Here is a 19,085-nt window from a genome sequence, read left to right on the forward strand (position 1 = left end):
TCGCCGACGGTAATCATCTTTAAATCATCTAAGCGCGTCAACCAGGTTATTCCTGGGGTACAACAACCCAGTAGCTCAGTAGTGTACTGTGCTCCCACAACCCATCTGTTTCAATCTTTACCTGTTTCTATTTCCTCTACGACTACATTGAATCTCACTCCCTTATGCCCCCCTCTTCACATTCATTTCCTTCTGTTTACTTTTCTGTCTCTGCTGTTCTTCCTGTTTCTACGTCTCCCCCTTAATAGGCCTGCATTGCATTTGTTTTACGTTTTTGCTCCTGATGTGAAACCCTTTGAGTGGCCCCTGGGTTTGAGTTGTGAAAAGAAAAAGAAAGAAAGAAATTGATCATAAGTGAAATTGTGATGCTAATATGAACTGCAGAGATAGAGTGCAAACATCTTAATTATAAATACACTTGCCTTGCCTATAAGGAGATATTGCATGGGTTGCAACTAATGAATGACTGCCCAGTCTATTCAAAAAAAAAAAAAAAAAAAAAATCTGCCCCTAGAATCGTCAGAAGTTTGAAACAAATTCATTCCAGCATCAGGGGGTAATTTTTCTGCCAGCAGCCACATTAATAAATGAAGGGCATTAACTGCTAAATTAAGAATGCATGCCAGTGGAGGATCGGGTTCAGGCTGAGAGGCGCATCTGTCTGCTTCTATTTAAACGCAAAGCCTTTCCTTGGATACTTGGATGTCTCGCTGTTGCAGTAGTGATGAACTTGAATATGAGCTATTAGCACCTTTTGTAACAAGAACTACCAGCGCCAACATGTCTTGTGTGAATCAGACGACACAAGAACACAAAAAAAGGGGTCAGCCAAACCACTTGATACTTGACCCTTGGCTCTGAAAATGCTTTGGATTAGAATGATACTGCATTAAACAAATATTGAAACGCGTTAGTTTCATTCACTGCATTCATTCAATGAATTCGTATTTCTAGATGCTTCTTTTCAGCTCCATAAGTGCTTGACAAAACAGTGTCCCTTTGAGAGACGCTGAATATGAGCCCCTGTTGGTCAAGGACAATTCAGTGCCCCAAAAATAACAGACACGCTCAGATAACAGCATATTGCAGACGTACTGTATGTCAGTGAGTTGTTCTAGAAGGTTCATCACGAATGTGACATTGCAAAATGTACAACACTGTATTTTCAGGCGAGAAAAAGTGGGTTGAAGCCATGTGTTTTATGTGCCAGCACACAATGAGCTCCCCTGCCTTTAGCTGCCAGAAACATTACTCTCTTATTGGAGTCCTTCATGAGTAGCTCTTGGACATTTTACTTCGCAGAAAGAGAAATGTTGGACAGTCCACAAGGTTTTATGTCCAGCTTTTTTTTTGATGGAAGAGAATCGAAGTTCCTTTTGAGTCTAAATGCACTACGGGGAGTCCAAATGCAGTTAATTAGGCAAGTTTCTCTGTGTTCTTATTTCATTATTCACCAACCGAACACCACTAATTCATCACGGCAGTTTGTGGGTGACACGGCGCACTTTAAGTGCACCCCAGAGTACTGTATCGAAACTTCATCTTATCTACAAGCAGCACACTTACTCAAGTGAGGATATATTATAGAAAATATAGATCACCTGTAAACCTAAAGTACCTGAGTGACACGAACAAGGACATACACGTGGAAAGCGGAAAACAGTAGGATAATGCACTTGCAATGTACAAGACGACACTCGTTCACTCGCCACTATAAAGGGAAGGGAACTATAACCCTTGTTGCTACGGCCTGACAGGTACAGACAAAAGTTAGACAAAAAAGGTCTAATGGGTTTCGACAATTTGCATTGTTCTGCTCACTGTTTGACTGCTGTTAACTGGTGTGTTGAATCATTTAAACCTCTGCCTTTTCCCCTTGAGCCTCATACCCTTTGAATTAATTATTAAATATCCAGTTTCACTTCTGCTGTTTGCCCTGCTGCAGGAAGCTCTCCAGACTGTTCACCTGTCTGCTTGTCTAAAGCTTTGAAAACACACACTCAATGCTTTAGATTAGGCCCAAAATAAGCCATTACAGCCAAAGTCATAACTCATCATTCTGTGCGTCTGTCTCTCTGTCTATCTATGTGTCTTTCCACCCTTCAAATACATGAATGTATCTTTATGACGGATATGTTCACCACACCTCTGTTATGTGTTCGTTTGTGTGTCTGTCTGTGCTCAAGTGACAAAAAGAGAAGGAGAGACGTGAGAGAAAAGAGAGAGAGAGAGAGAGAGGGAGAGAGGGAGAGATATTCTCCCCAGTTAAGTGACACTTGAGCCTGAAATCACAGACACAGAGGCTGATAGCTAAACCTCCCGATCCTGCTCCGCTCTCAGACCGCACTGAAACACTATAGCGACATGTGCTTCTATTGTGCAACCAAGGACCATGCCAGAGGGCTGTGGGGGTCAACAGACAAATTACAGTAACTTATCAGTCCTCATTATGCACAAACAGATGCACACACACACAGGTGCGCACACTCACACACACACACAGGTGCACATGCACACACACACGCACACGCACACACACATGCACACACACAAATGTATAGCCAAAAAAGAGCTGCCAGTTTTCCCCCTCACTAGACTGATACAGGTAGAATCTCTTGCTCCATGCAAGAAGAAAAAAAGAGGCAAGAGGCTTATGCATTTTTTACTGCTATTGGCATTGGCCAATGAATCACCTCACCCCAGCACTCCTGAGAGAGCACACAGCCAATGAATCACCTCACCCCAGCACTCCTGAGAGAGCACACAGTGAAATGAGATCTCTCCATCCACCTGCTCTGGCTTACGGCTGCATCTTCAATGATTTGCCCAGATGACCATTGTCCAAGCTAATTCATAGAGCGCTTGTATCGATGTATGTGATCAATTTATAAATCGTGCGTCTCTAACACCCTGTCTCGATGTACAATGACCCTGCTTGTGTATAGTTTTACCAGAAACTAGACACGTATCATTGGTGTCAAATGAAGGTCATCATGGATGTCTGGATTCACAGGAATTATTTTCTAGCTCTCCAGCTGCGGTACTCATCTTCTAACTCGTGACCCTGGCGTGGTACACTGCTTTGCTCTGACCTGAGTCTGATCAGGTATTTGAAATGCATGCCAGGTAGCAATGATATGCAATATCCAAACTGACCCTGAATCAGGACAAGTCAGCTATCAGGGATGACCTTCTCTAATAGCCTTCGATCTTTTTTTACTCCATGAAACGACCTGGAGGCTGTCATTCAAGATCACACAGTTGTTAATGCAGGTCTCATACCACAGTGATCTGACCCAATAGTCAGTGTACGTGGGTGCTTTCGAGATATGCCTGCTGAGAGGCACAGCTTCCCTCCTACAGAAACCCAAAATTGGCTAAATCAATACTACGAGTGTCTATGAGTGACCTGCAATGCAATGCAAAAAAGTCACTACATTGTGATGTAGCCATGTGATGTAGCCATGTGATGTAGCCATGTGATGTAGCCATGTGATGTAGCCATTTGATGTAGCTATGACTGCATATGTCAGAAGCCCCCGTTCATCAGATATGATTACTGACACTTCCCATCATCAAAATAACACACACCTGACAGGAAGAGAACCTGACAGGAAGAGAAGGCAGAAGACATTGTTTGCCTTCTAGCCTTCCAGATATTCTAAGGACTTATCCTGAAGCAGGCTTCATGGAGAAACACCCACATGCTCATCACTGTCCTTGACATCAGTGACACCCAATCTCTGACACGACAAAATTTACACAATTTCTATGAAACAGTTGAGCCAGAGGGAATGAGATTGAGAAATTGAATTGAATGAGATTGAGAAATTGAAAAAAATTGAACCTTTATAATGCCCATTGGAAACAATAAGAAATTGAAGTAGGACCAGAGAATTGTCTAAAACGACCTTGAAACTACTAGTGCAGCCGCTTTTCTGAAAGTGGAGGAAGGCGAACACTCATTAGACTCAGCCAACAGCAAACCGTCACTCCTTTGAACTGGTCCCAGAGAGAAGTCGCTTAAACCACTGGGAGAAATCAGATATAAGTCTCACAGGCAGGGCATAACTGAACTGAACAGGCAGGGCATAACTGAACTGCTCGGCTTGATTGGCAGCAGAGCAAACACACACGACAGTGGAAATGGGTGGAGAGGGGAAATGAGAGACAGGGGGATGCTAGCGCTGGAGATAGAGACGAGTGTGTAGGCAGATGTGGGGGGGGGGATGAGAGACAGAGGGATGCTAGCGCTGGAGATAGAGATGAGTGTGTGCGCAGATGAGGGGCAAAAGAAATGCCCTCGGCCATAGGTGCTACTGCTGATGGCCGAAGGAAATATGTCTGTGTGTGTGATTTGTGGCCGATGTATTTTATCTCGCTTGTATATTCTTTCCCTGTGCAGGCAATTCAGATGTGTCTGACAGAAAACACACTGTAGACGAATCTCAGTGAATGTGCTGAAACTGAAACCTGATTGCACACTTTTTTCTCTTGCAGGCATTGTGCAGAATGAAACCAAATGTGCATGCTTTTAGGTAGGTAGCTTGTTAGTTTTAGACCAAAACTCCACAACGCTTCTTTATTGATCACTGTTATTATTGGTACACTCATAGCTGCACAATAAACAATCCTCAAATATCTCCATAGAAACAGTGCCATGAAAAGGATTTGCGTGGGAATAGGAGGTCTACTGCTGGAAGGGGGTGGGGGGTGTAGTGGTGAAGTTGCCCACGTGCATTGACAGGTTCTCTGTCTAAAAATGAGGCTCGGAGCCTTCAGCAAGGGGCCGAGCGCTCAGACCAGACGAGTGCTGATGTGTCTGCAGGGGGGGGTGCGTGGGAGGGGGACAAACATCATCAATGTTCTAGCGCACAGTCCCAAACCGCTAGCGCATAGTATCTCTCTGTATGTATATGGCAGAGAAATAAAGACTGTGCGCATTACGTGGCTGTGTAAGTACTGTATATAGTACGCGTGAGCACTGTGCTGTGTGGTCTGTTCTGTTGTAGTCCTTTAATGGTCATGAGGAAAGAGCTCATCAGGCCATGTGTTCATATTTCACACAACCACACCACACACAAACATAAATGTATAGCCTGACATGTTAAATCAGCATGGAAATAACTTGCGTAACATCCTCTTACTTGAGCAAAAATACGGAGAAAAGAAGAAGAAAAGAGACTATTCCCCATTACATTGTGGCCCCAATCCGGAGGACCCCCAGGCTCTTTTGGCCTGAATAACTCTCGCTAAAGTGATACAAAACATACAGCCATATCTCTGTTAGGATTAGCACTCACAGAAATAGGAGGCGTATTCAAATATGTAGGACTGATAAGTTGGGAGTGAGGGTCGGCCTTTGTCCTATGGCGAGGCTCTCCGCTCAGTCTCACCCACTGGAACTGGGATTTGTGCAGGAACAGGGAAAATTGTGAAAAGGGGTCTTTAAATGTGGAGACAATTGCTATGTCAACCTATGCAATACCAGTCCAAAACATTTATAGTTCCCATCAACCATAAAATCAATTATCTCATTTCAGATTTGAGAAACAGTCTTCATCATTATCTTCATCTTCATCTTCTTCCCTACTGCCTAAACAAAATCACTTCACCAAATCACCCGCAACTGTCTGGACAACAAATGAGCCAAAGAATACTGCAATATATGCTAACAAGATTAGAGAGTATGTTAAGTCCTTTAAATAGCCTACTGTGTAAGGATGTAAACTCAACAGCTCCCTAAACAGAAAGAGTCATTCGGCCTCTGTGGTGAGCCCACCTAGCAAAGTAAATGAAGTTTATAGCTTCTGTCCGGATTTTCCACATCAGTCATCCTTTGTTAGTTTATACTGTATTTATAGTTTGCGTGTTTAGCCATCAGCGCAGCGGCGGCGCTGTGTGCACCTGACAAAGCCAGCCACAGGAACTGCTTAGCAACCACTGCAACTTCTGTTACATATTTACACTCACACTTGACAGTTACTCGATGATTGTTTCCATTGCAGGTGAGGCATACATTAGTACCACTCCGTGAGCCGACACCATGAAGGTGATGTTGCTGGCTTTGTGTGATGCATTACAAACTGACCAAGTCGAAACGTGTGTCTTCACATGGACATTTAAGGCTGTGTTATTGGTATAACCGCCACCCCCACGTGAGCTGGATCACTTCTCTCTGTTCACAGCCTACTCTGGTAGCCTTTAATCACACTTCAGTTCAGGTCTCTCCTTTAACTCTATTTTCTATGGGCTTCATTTGGCAATTAATCCCATTCTTCAAGCACACCTTATCAGCACTGCTCCCGGCACATATCCTCTGAATGGATTCCAAGCGGTACCAGTGAAAGCCTTAGCTCAAACCCTAATCAGTGGCATCTGAAAAGGCTCTGCTTCGAGAGCACAAGGCAGTGCTAAGCACCCATTCAGAGTACCCCACTGTCATAAGAACTGGCCAAAAAGAATATAGCCTAACACCATTCCACATGTTAGCTAGCCATGGGGGTAATACTGATGGACCCCACAATGTTTCACAGTCAGTTAAACTGAATTAAAAATATTTATGTCAGAAATATAGATATGTATGCCCTGCACATGGTTTTGTTGTATTATTTATGTAATAACATCAGCCTGACTGTCCACACGCCAGTGAGAGCTTCTGAAATCAAATATATATCAAAAGGCAACCAGAGGAGTGGAGGACGTCATGGTTTGGGCTAGGCGACAAAGTTATGAAGATTGAAGACAGCCCAGTTAGAAATAGTCTCAGAGGTACTGTAATGCCTAAGGTAATATACTCTATTAGATAGATAGATAGATAGATAGATAGATAGATAGATAGATGGATACTTTATGTATCCAGAGGGAATTAATGGTTACAACTATGATGTTTAAAAAATTAGGACATTATTATCAGTAGAAGGTATTGGTAATTTTATCAGTAGAAGGTCTTAATCGATAGAAATACAAAGTGGAAAATGGTAGAAAAGACAAACATAAAAGGCACATTATGGATTTTTTGGATCAGCAAATGGCATTCTGAAGCAGCAGCACTTGAAAAGCTCAAGAACACTGACAAACAGAAATCAAAAACCTGTCAGCCAAACTTCTAAGTATTTGTTGTTACCATGACAGCGACAGAGGGTTTCACAGCAATTTACAGCAGCACGCGAAACTCATAAGAACCATCATGGAATTCTGCATCAGTCTTTCTTCAAGCACAGAGTTGCATGCATGTGGACCCAGTTGCGCATGTTGAAAGCAAATCATTCCTCAAGATAAACCACAACTGGGGCTTACATGCAACATCGGGAGAACTGTCTATATGATATGGACATTACTGTAAAATGCTGTTATTCATGCTACCTTTTCGTGACTGTACGCCTACTGTCATGAAAGATAAACAGAACCCAACAGTGGATTTAGCGTGTACTTAATGACAGCTATACAACATCTGAAAAAAAAGGAAAACCTTTCTGGATGTACAGATCCCATACAACAAGACATGGTCCCAAAACTTTTTTCTGCTGCTGAATGGTGTTATATAGACAATCATCTTACATCAGACAACCACCATATGACATCTCGTCATCTATTTAGTGTTTCCTTAAGTCTTAGTTTCAGTGGCCGCAACAGACCGTGAGCTGTAAGGTGCAAAGACAGCGTGGCCGTTCTCGTGGAACAGTGAGAGTCTTAACGCGGTGTTACTAGATTTGTGTTATTGCAATGGCATTGTCTTGTGTACGCGCGTACCGAGGATAGAGAAAAGCGAATTGTATCCTAGTTGGTTACACTACATACTACACATATAGTCTACCTACAAGCACAGCGTTATCTGACATTTGATCAGTAATTATAGATCAGTAATTCTTCGCAAAGTATCTCAAGCTTTTGGACTGCTCGAAAAGCCTCAGACGCTCCAGACGCAAAATCTTTCGCCGTCTCTCATGTCACAGAGAAACCTTGGTTATCAACATTGTCGCAATTACATTCAGTCCTCTAGGTGTAGTCTTTCGATAGGTAGAATAAAAGTCCAACCTGTTCCTGCTGCTGTGCATTTTTGGCTGGCGCGTTTGTCTCTTTGGCTGAAGTCATAGCGAAGAAATCGCTACAGGGAGCAGCTCACAACTGGACAGACCAGGAGGACCTCACGTCTGGAGCTTCTGAGGTTCAAAGAGAACCAAAGTGCTGCGCTCCGCAGCGCGCAATCGAATTTCAGTGCGCACGCGAGCGAGAGAGAGGCAGGAGGATGGGAGGTGGGTTAACGACGATGACAGTGGCAGCAGCAGAAAGTAAAAACGGAACGTCAACATTACATCACCATCATATCTGTTAACAGTCTCTTCTGAGCGCATCTGCTGTGAGGAGATATTGTCCATAACAGAGAAGAAATTCAGCAACAACTGTAAGAGTATGTACTTACTTTATGTACTTTTTACTTACTAGCTTTCATGTGAAGCTGTTCATTTCAATATTCGAACGACGTAGATATGGCGGACAAAAACCACGGGCTACACAATTTGCTCTCTCTCTCTCAAGCACTGTACTATTTTATTACGTCCACAGCCATGAAAATGTTAGATATCAGTAGAGATGAACCCACAGTGGCACAATTTTCATTAGACATGGAGAAATTGATTGGTGTGATGAAAGAGGGCTAGGCTGTCATGTAGTCTGTTATATGTAATAAAGTACAGGAATAATATTTAAATACCTATAATGCCTGCATCAATATGCCATACTCCTAATATAAACATATAAAGAAAAATAAAGATGTATTTACTTTAACTCTGTTGGGTTGACTTTATAGAGACAGCAGCAGCAATACAGGACCCTTTAGCATTAGACATCTTTCGAAATTCTCTCTGTATCTAGTTGGAAAGAAGGCTACACTGCAAATACTAGTAATGCCATTTAAAATCATATAGAGGAACATGTTACAATGTTGAGACAGTGAATACCAATGCTTATCATTTTCTCATGTTTCACATACTATAGCTATACATTTAATATTCTTTTTCAATTGTAAAACAATTGTTAAGACAAAAACCAGCTAAGACAACTGATTAACAGCCACCACTGTTCTTTTGGAGGAGAGATTTTAGAAATGGCAATTAACACTGAAATGCATTGGGTTCATTCCCATTACGTTTTTAATTCTGTGTGGGTATTTAAGCTGCCATCTGTTAATTAAAGTCAAGACAGGTTCTCCTGTGGACACTATTGTATGTGCAAATGCGCGCGCACACACACACACACACACACACACACACACACATACACACACACCACACACACACACACACTCACACACACACAAAGTATTTGAGTTTGAGTTTTCGCTCAAAGTGCACTTGTCCTTTGCACCTGGTCTCTATATTTAGTCTTCTACCTGGATCATGAGTTTCTCTCAGCCCACTCATGCGCTGCGTCACGTCGCCATGTGCTGGTGCACTTATCCGGCACCACTGCTTTCTGATCTCCATTTACATGCCAAGGCTATGTGAGGAAAAAGTCTTAAAGTTTGAATGACGACAACTCAAAAAAGTGTAAAACCCACGTGATGGCATGACGGGGATACTTTGGTTGAATTTGGAACTAGGCGGAAATCAATATCGCGCCACTTTTCAAGGCAAAAAAACGTGTGAGAAACAGGTAGAAAGAAAATAAATGACGGTTCAGTTATTTCATGAATGAGATCGCAGTTGACGTCACTGAATTGACTGTTTATCTCAGCATCACTGTCCATAAATTGACAATTACCTAAGCCACTGATCTGGTAAATAGTGGCCTACAGTATGCAGACTTTACTGATAAGCAGCAAACCTCGCAGCATCCAGGCTACCTGAAGGAAGAAAAAACATGTGAACGAGAGGACTGGCACCACAGATGGTACCAAACCTTCCCTACGGCTAATTATAGCGCTCGCTAACAAGCACCTATATCATTTAGCTGCATTCATACGGCACGGAAGAGGTCGTAGGTCAGCTCAAACAGCATAAGTAATCAGTCTGCTGTGATTGCCGAAGCCCCAATGAAATGCTAAAAGATGAAAACACATTGCATTGAAATGGCAAGACACTCAATCTACTTCTCACGGAGAGGACGCTGTGAGAGGACGCTGTGTGCCACATTAAGCCATTTATGCTAGATCAGGGTTTTGGTCAGGTGTGAAGAACAGGACTGCACAGGTGAGGGAGGGAATCAAGCAGAGAAACACTGAGAGATCCCAGCCATAGCAAGGACTTCATGGAATGATATGTGTTCTCTGGGGTGTATGTGTGTGTGTGAGAGAGAAAGGGAGATTGGGAGTGTGTGTGTGTGTGTGTGTGTGTGTGTGTGTGTGTGTGTGTGTGTGTGTGTGTGGTGGTGTTGGGAGTTCAGGGTAGTGTATGTCTTGTATTATTTAATTTGTTTTACTCCTCAGTGCATACGATGGGTGCTGTCAGTTCATCCTAAAGGAGGACCATGGGCTAACTGAATGTCTCCGACACCTTGAGTAAGTCAGTCCCAGAGAACTCCAGCATTTCTCACCATTCTCCAGACAGCCTCTGCGCCTAGCCGTCAAATCACAGCTCCCCACTTCAGAATTAAGAGCTTCAAATGAGGTGTTGGTCAAAAGAAACTGTACTCGGAATCCCTGCTGTTCAGAAAAACACACTTAATCATGATAGTGATGGTGGTTAGAGTTCAATTACATCTTCTGAGATTTCTTGCTTGATTGTGAGATGGCTGTTATAAAAAAAAAAAAAAACGTTCCTTTGATGAAGGGGACAATGTGAAGTATCCTGTGAAAGTGTGTGTAACGTGTGCATAAAAAGGATGAAAGTCATAAAGCAGAGAGAGATTCCATCCATTAAACACCATTTGTTTTGTTCAAAGTGAGGTGGAATCAACCAATCCTGACACAGCTCTATCCTTCCAGATCCACACATGTCTAGATGCTATACTGCTCCAAAAGTGTGGGGGCTTGCTGAACAGCCTGCCTCAAAGTGATCTCTATCCACGCCCAAATCAAATACATTCTAACCAAGTTGCAATTAGATATGTTCACTGACAGACGTATTGGTTAAAACAGCTGCTGATGAGTTGCTAATTGAGTCTTAATGTCTTTTAATAGCAGCACAGCCTTTCCTCTTCTGCCTCTCTACATGGTGGAGTGTTGCCTTGGCAACTAAGTGCAGTCACTTGCGTTAGTTTGTTGGTATTAGGCTTATGGAGCTGCTTGGAGACTATGGACTTTCAAATGTTTTATGAAAGCCTGGTATTTACCGCCATCAATGCCCATCCTTCCCTTAATTCAGTTGAAGGTTTTGAAAGATGGGTGAGGGAGTCCATTTCTTATGCAAATTATGTCACCATGTCTTTATGCACACCAAAGCTACAGTATATCCGGAGGCTTACAAATGATGGCAAGATGGATAACTGACTTTATATTTTTTTCAAAGGTAAATGATCTGTTCCTGTTGCTCTTTCCAGTCCTACTCCAAACCACAAGATAACATGCAGCAGTTTTAGCATCACAGTGCAACATTCCCTGTCCACATCCTGCACCTGTTAGGCACAAAGGTGCAGGAAATGCATTTGAAGAGTAAGGAAGCATGTGGCAAAACAAGACAAATTAACTCTATTCGGGGGGAGTTGTGGCGCAGGCAGCACCCCCAACCATGAATGGGCCTGAACGCCCACGGGGGACCCGGGTTCGAATCCAACCCCACTTCCCATCTCTCTCCAGCTCATTTCCTGTCTACCATCACTACCATGTCTGCTTAAAGGCTAAAAGCCCAAAAATAAATCTTAAAAAAATAAATAAATAAATTAACTCTATTCATATTTGTACAATTTACAACAACATGCCACAACTGCTGTGCTGCAAAGCATGGATCAGTCTCCATATCCCAGTAAGTACACGCTACTGTTCCAAAGCATGGACTGGTCTCCATATCCCAGTAAGTACACGCTACTGTTCCAAAGCATGGACTGGTCTCCATATCCCAGTAAGTACACGCTACTGTTCCAAAGCATGGGCCGGTCTCCATATCCCAGTAAGTACTCGCTACCGATCCTGGCCTACAGCAGACACTTGAATGAAATTGGATTCTAAGTTCAATGCCCAAAAGTCCAACGCAAATAAATTCATCAAATAAAAAAATGTATGAAACAATACTGAGGAGTAGTCATATTTTTGTACCCTTAGCACATTTTGATAACGCTCGTCTGAAATAAATAATTGTGAACCAGGCACACTTTGTAATGAGATACAAATACGGCATGAAACAGACCCGTGCAGTGTTCGCTCCAAGCAGTGGGGTTCTCTGTGTTCACTTGACCATGGTCAGATGTGGCTTTCAAGATATCAAATTAGCATTTCATGTTAGAGCTGTCATCACTCATTTAACCTACAAGACACAAGACATATGGCATGTCTGAATACTTTGTAAGCTATCCCTTAAATAAAAAAACGAGGTTCTACAAAAATAAGCATCAACTGGTGCTAATATTGAAAAGAAAGAAAGAAAGAAAAACATAATATGTTTATGAATGAGCCAGTTATTTGATGGGATGAAGACTTAGATAAACAGGGTCTTTTGAATCAGTGATTATTCATATGAGCCTGTCCTTACACAATACTGGCCCCCAATCAAACTGGCGCCTCCAGTCCGGCAGCTGAAAGCTACAAATCATGGTGTACAGGATGTTCAGAGTGATAAACAAAGACTCAAAATGAAGCCTACCATAAAATACCATAAAACATCCCTCCATAAAGTGGTGCAATAATCCAGGTTATTACTTACTATACTGAGCACTGATGTTTTCATGATACAAAGAGGGATTGATTCACCCTACACGAATAAGTAGCCCTTCAAATGGTGCTTTAATGATGCTCCAGGCCACCTCGATCCATTCTACCTCTCCTTCACCGCGAGGGGCGAGGTCATTCCAGTCTAAAGCTGTGATTAGTTAAATCAGGCTTCTTATTGCCTATCTGGAACACAATTTCTTCCTCCACCTTTCGCAAACAAGTCATCTCCAAATTGATGAGAAAACACACTGTGCAATCTCTTCGTGGTTGGGCTGCCTGTTCTGTGTAACAAACTCAATACAAGCGCGGAGCAACCTCAGAGGGTTTTGATAATTAGGGTCATCTGAAATATATTGAGTTAGGACATTAAACCACTGGGTAAATGGGCAGAGCCAATCCTGGTAGTGGCATTAGCTATGCTCCAGTCCAACAAGGTAACATTCATTCACAATTAATGTGAGCTACGACTCATTTCTGTGGGAAGAGGGCCTTCACAAAGACCAGGCACAGTACATTGTGGATCATGGAGGGAAGAGGAGGATCGGTTCTCACACAAGTGACTCAAGTATGGGATCTGATGACAGACCCCTGGCCGCAACTCTGTCAAGTACACATCTAAAATCTGATTTAGCCCTTCTTTCCTTGTATATTTATATGTATTTATGATTGTATGTATTTATGTATTTATATGTCATTTATTGATTATATGTATTGTGCATCTTCCACGTGGGCCTTGAGCCTGAAGTGTCAGTAAGTTTCTACAATTTAATTAGTTGGCTTCTCTTCCCCTCCTACTCTCCACTATGGAAGCTTTTCTACCGGATCCGCATGCAGAAACTCTCTGCTTACAACGGCCCCCTCTTACCGAATTGTCATGCACAATTAATATAAACGTATGCCATCATTGACACGGTTTTCTGCTTCATAGTCTGCTTATCCTTATTAAAGTAGCCTTATGAGCACACTGTACACCCACTAAGCTGTTCTACAACCAATACTTTGAAGCCTGGCTCTCTCCATTTTAATCTACTCTCAATTTTGTATGTATTCCTGAGAGTCTATATTTATTCTCCCTTTATTCTCTCTATCCGGCCGGTGGCCTGTGCTTGATCTAGGGAGTTCAGGCTTGCGGCTCTGTAGAGTGCCTTGAGACAATTTCAATTGTTATTGGCCCTAAATTATGGCCCCTAATTGAATTGAATTGAATTAAATCTGTAATTTTTTATGAAACAGTCCTCAAGCTAAAATTCAACTCACCGTGCCTCTTCTAGCATAATAGGAAAAAAGCTAGAAAGTGTACTTCTTGAAAAGGTGTCTCTCAAACAACTCATCACTCATTCAGCCCTCATTCAGCCCTTCTATAACATACAGACCCGCGAGTGCTGGGCCCAAAATGCATGAGTAAATCTCTTTTAAATGCGTATCTTTTATGTAGCACGAGCCCCCAGTCGCAGGTGCACAGTGGCTGGGTTCACCAGAGCACGGGTCTGACAGGAACCCGAAGACAGCTGCCCATGTCCAGCCGAGCGCTCACTGTCCTGTCCTTCTCACCCTCTGGCCCCTGTCCAGCTGGCCGCTCACGTCCGCCCCCCCCACCCCCCACCCCCCCCACCCAGTCCTCTCTCAGTTCACCCCTCAGAAGAGTTTCAATTTGGAAGGACCTTCCACATGCCACAGCACCTGCTGGGCTAATTTACTCAGCACAAATCACAGCCATCCAAAACCTCCCTTATTGCCCTGGCAGAGGCCAGTGTGCTCGGTGAAGGTTATATCTATTAGCCACTGACGGCACACTCCAGCAGAGCATGTCTGTTACAGAGTATACCCACTGAGTTCAGGTTGACACAACTTCCTAGGATTGCTTCGCGCTGACCCCATACTAAAGTGCAATTCACACACGTAGTTCATCTGTCAGAGAGCGCACCCTACGCACGCACGTGCACACGCACACGCACACGCACGTGCACACGCACACGCACACACACACACACACACGCACGCACTCACGCACACACACACACACGCACACACACACTAATGCAAAACTGCAACTAAGTGACTGTAACTGTACCCTACTAAGATACCTGTTTACCAACACTTTCTAGTTGTGTACTGTATGTAACTCTCAGAGCAGGGAGTGGATTGTGTATCAGATGCTCTACAGTTGCCGTCTCTTAGCACTCAAGCTGAAAATCCGATACACTGGAGCTGTGATAGGCAGTCGTTGGGGTTCAATATATTTTAGGAAAGCCGTCAGCTCAAATTCACGAGGTATCTGATGGTGAGTTGGGCTCCCTGACTGTTTGAGAGTGTGCCCCCTAACCGACCTCATGGTGGCCAGGATGTGTGTCCAGATGTCTGGGAGTACATCCGACTTTATGTCCTTCTGCTGATAGTAAACAAATGACTTGAGGTTAGTTCAATCTAGCTTAATAAGCAAAATGCTGAACCGTCACCAGCACTACTGAAGACACACAACAGTGGTTGTGTGGAGGAGTGCAAGCTGTTCCAATTTATTTTCCAGGTTTTCTGACTTCCATGGAACGAACTGTTGGGCTCATGTGAGGTGAGCTAAAAGAACCGACTGAAGAACTGAAAGAACTGAAAGAACTGTTGGGCTCATGTGAGGTGAGCTAGAAGAACCGACTGAAGAACTGAAAGAACTGAAAGAACTGTTGGGCTCATTCGAGGTGAGCTAAAAGAACCGACTGAAGATCAGAGATGAAGGAGAGCCTGGGTACAAATGGCCACTGAAACTAAGTTACAGCAATAGCCCTTACCTTTTACATTTGGGGGTACATCATTTACATTTAGTCATTTAGCAGACGCTTTTATCCAAAGCGACTTACAATATATACACATTTTACGTTTTACACTGATGGCACACTGCACATCAGGAGCAATTAGGGGTTCAGTGTCTTGCTCAAGGACGCTTCGACAGGGAATCGAACTAGCAACCTTCTGATTACTAAACAACTTCTTTACCTCCTGTACCTACTGTCGCCCCCATAAATACAATGAGAAATCCTGTTAATTCCTTTCTGCATATTGTGTAATCTCTCATGCAACAGAGAGTTAAACAACATCTTTACTTACATTACAGTATTCACTTACTTTTCATTTTTTATTGCAAAAGTGAATGCTAAATGCTGACAGCCACAGAAATGACTTCAGTGAGTGCAATACTTTCCACAAAAAAAAAGCTATGAATCTATGCAGCTATAAAGATACGACTGGATTTATTTTCAGCTCAGATAATTAGTGTACATCCTCCATCGCTCATTCACATTTGTCATAAGAAGTGTTCAAGAAATGTTGTCAGCTTGACAGCAAGTGATTAGGAGTTAGCAGAGAAAGTATGAGCACTGTTCTCTCCATCCCTCCCCTCTGGAACCAACCTGAAGAGAAATACAGCTTAACTCTTCCCCTCCTCTCCTTCTATACAGCTCAACTCTTCCCCTCCTCTCCTTCTATACAGCTCAACTCTTCCCCTCCTCTCCTTCTATACAGCTCAACTCTTCCCCTCCTCTCCTTCTATACAGCTCAACTCTTCCCCTCCTCTTCAAAAGTGTCTCCTTTCCTTCCTTTGGTTAAAATAGCAAACAGGCCCGGAGGCACAGCTAACAACACCACACTGTTGACATCTCTCCCATTATAACATAAATATTTAATCGAAGCAAATGCATTGTGATTAATTCTGAAAACTCCATCTGTAAAGTCCCATCAAAAAGAACGTCCTAGGGGCACCTCCAAGAGCATCACTCTCATCACTCTGCCATGACTCAGTGACACAGAATATGAACGTTCTTTGAATCATGTTAATAAGATGTGTAATACACGTACATAGCATATCTCAAGGTCCACTTCATTAGTTGTATTTATCAAGCAATTTGGACTCATTTTACGTTTCATAGGCTGCTTCTTGCAGATGCAACCATTCATCTAGTATTTATTTCATTTTATTAACATGACAATACTGGTTTTGTCCTTAATGCTGTACACCAAGTCTGATATCACGAAGGTATGAAAAGAAAACAAACAACAAAAAAAGGTTCAAAATAGAAGGTAAATGACAACTGGAATAAAAGGCAGCCTTGTCTAATTTCATGATTAAAACCATGGTAAGGATTTTGGAGAAATTGTATGGGCTGTAGCTATGGGTATGCACAGGGACACAACACAGTGAACCAACACAGTGACAAGGAGGAATCGTGAAGTTTTATAGACGAAGAACAATCAGCACAGTAGGTGAAAGCACACAAGGCCAGACCATAATAATCAAGTACTATGCTCCAAATGAGGCAGAGGCACAGGGAAGATATTTAGGCTGGGTGGTTTCCTCTCTCAATTCAAAACATGCCTCACTGCCTTCAAAAATGAGTCAAACCAATTCCAATCCACTTACTCTCACGCCAGAAAGGCAGTTATTTCTTGCTGATTCCAATTTCAAACCCTCCTGCGAGCCACCTGCGAGCCCATGAAGATTAAAGAGTCTACATGCAGTCTACATGCAGTATATGAGGGAGCTTTCCATAACCTCTCCACTAGCCTGTCAACAAGACATTAACAGTTGCACAGAACTGACATCTCCAGTCTGTCAGCAAGATTGTACAAATCTCAGCATAGACCGATGTAACTCACTATTCTCATAATTTGCATAGTACACTCTCTCACTCTCTTTCTCTCTCTCTCTCTCTCTCTCTCTCGCCCTCTTTCTCTCTCTCTCTCTCTCTCTCGCCCTCTTTCTCTCTCTCTCTTTCTCTCTCTTTCACTCTCTCTCTCTCTCTCTCTTTCACTCTCTCTCTCTCTCTCTCTCTCTTTCTCTCTCTCTCTCTCGCTCTTGAAACTGACCTTTGTCTCTTAGCAAAGACACCAGTGTGTGAGAGAGCACCTGTGGGACTCAATTGTCCCATCTGTCGGAGACACCTTTGAATCAATGGCCAGCACTTCCCCTGAAGCCCTTCAGCCCTCAGCTCAAAATGGAGGTAATGATGCTCTCTGTTAGGCAGACCAAGAGAAAGGGCCTTTCAGAGAGACACTTCTACAGCAGAAATCCCAATAATGGCACAAAGGAGCCGAGACGCAGCCGAAATACTCAAGTTACTGCAGAGGAACTGAAAAAGACGCACAGGGCGGCGGTGGAGTTGGGGGGGGGGGGGGGGGGGAGGAGATAGGAGGTTAGTTGACTCTGCAATGATTAAAAGGAACTAGAAAACACAGACTCCGCAGGGATGCGGTGGCTTTGTGTTCACAAAGTCATTTCTCTCCACAAATTCCACCCCATGTGAGGCAAGTGAGGCAGCGCCGGGGAAAAGCTCCTGACTTTCATCAGCGGAGCCAGGCATCGGAACCGCAGGCATCGGAACCGCAGGCATCAGAACCCCAAGGCCCCCAGAGGATCCGAAACAAACATGGCAACTCACACGAATCCACCACAGTGAATGACTTCAGGAGAAGGCAAATAAAGTTTTGCCTCCAACTAAGAGAAATATTTAAAAGGTCTCAAAGGAGATGAATATGACAAACTCGGTCTGTGATATCATATTCGGTGATGAAGGGGGCTTGGAGTCTCCCTTTGAAGCGTTTTGCATTAAAGGCATCTTAAGGAGGAAAAAATGCCATAAAATACCTTGCCTTTTAAGTGAGCTCAAATACTCTGCCTTTTAAGTGAGATAAAGTTGCGCATCTCTCCTGTAAACAAATCAAATCGGATTGAATCGAATCATTAGCTTGTGAATCAAATTCGAACGAAATTGGGGCATGTGTGCCAATTCCCAGCCGTAGTAGAGATAATATGCAAAACATAAACTCAATGCAGGAGACACTCATCTCAATGACAAATTTCATATTTCATATTTGTAATAATTGGAATTCTAAAAGCAACATAAGACAAGAAAAAAAGATTGGATCCTACAAATTACACATCTGAGCTGAAGAAAAACAGACCAGCAAGCTATTACTTGCCACACATGTACATAAACCAGAAAACAACTGCTGACAGAGCGTGTTATGTGTTCTGTTCAGCAGTCAGGATACTTAGATTTCAGACATAATTGGAAGTTGGGAAGTGCTGACCAGGCGAGCTGTGCAATCTATTAAGTAATCTACAGAATACATTAAGAGAGCACACAGGCTTTCAGAAAGGGCGGACGCTGCCCATTATTGGATACGGTGGCTAAACCAAGCAATAAACATATCCTGTGACTGTGTGATGACAGCCTTTCATCATCCAGGAAACCAAATTGCTGTGAGTGTGAGCTAAGGAAAGTCATATTGTGTTTGT

General features: G+C 43.0%; 1 protein-coding gene across 4 annotated transcripts in view; it reads right to left on the minus strand.

Moving 5' to 3' along the window:
- Positions 1 to 19,085, minus strand: part of LOC105891313 (dipeptidyl aminopeptidase-like protein 6) — a 105,052-nt gene that overhangs the window by 49,620 nt on the left and 36,347 nt on the right. The window contains exon 1 of one of the 4 annotated variants that reach the window (XM_031563399.2): positions 8,038 to 8,280. The exons of the other annotated variants lie outside the window; for them this stretch is intronic. Coding sequence (XP_031419259.1) covers positions 8,038 to 8,094 — 57 coding nt within the window. The 5' untranslated portion in view covers positions 8,095 to 8,280. Of the gene's footprint in view, positions 1 to 8,037; positions 8,281 to 19,085 lie in introns of those variants that run through there. 4 annotated transcript variants of the gene reach the window in all.

This window comes from Clupea harengus, chromosome 25, assembly GCF_900700415.2.
Source record: "Clupea harengus chromosome 25, Ch_v2.0.2, whole genome shotgun sequence".
Taxonomy (NCBI): Eukaryota; Metazoa; Chordata; class Actinopteri; order Clupeiformes; family Clupeidae; genus Clupea; species Clupea harengus.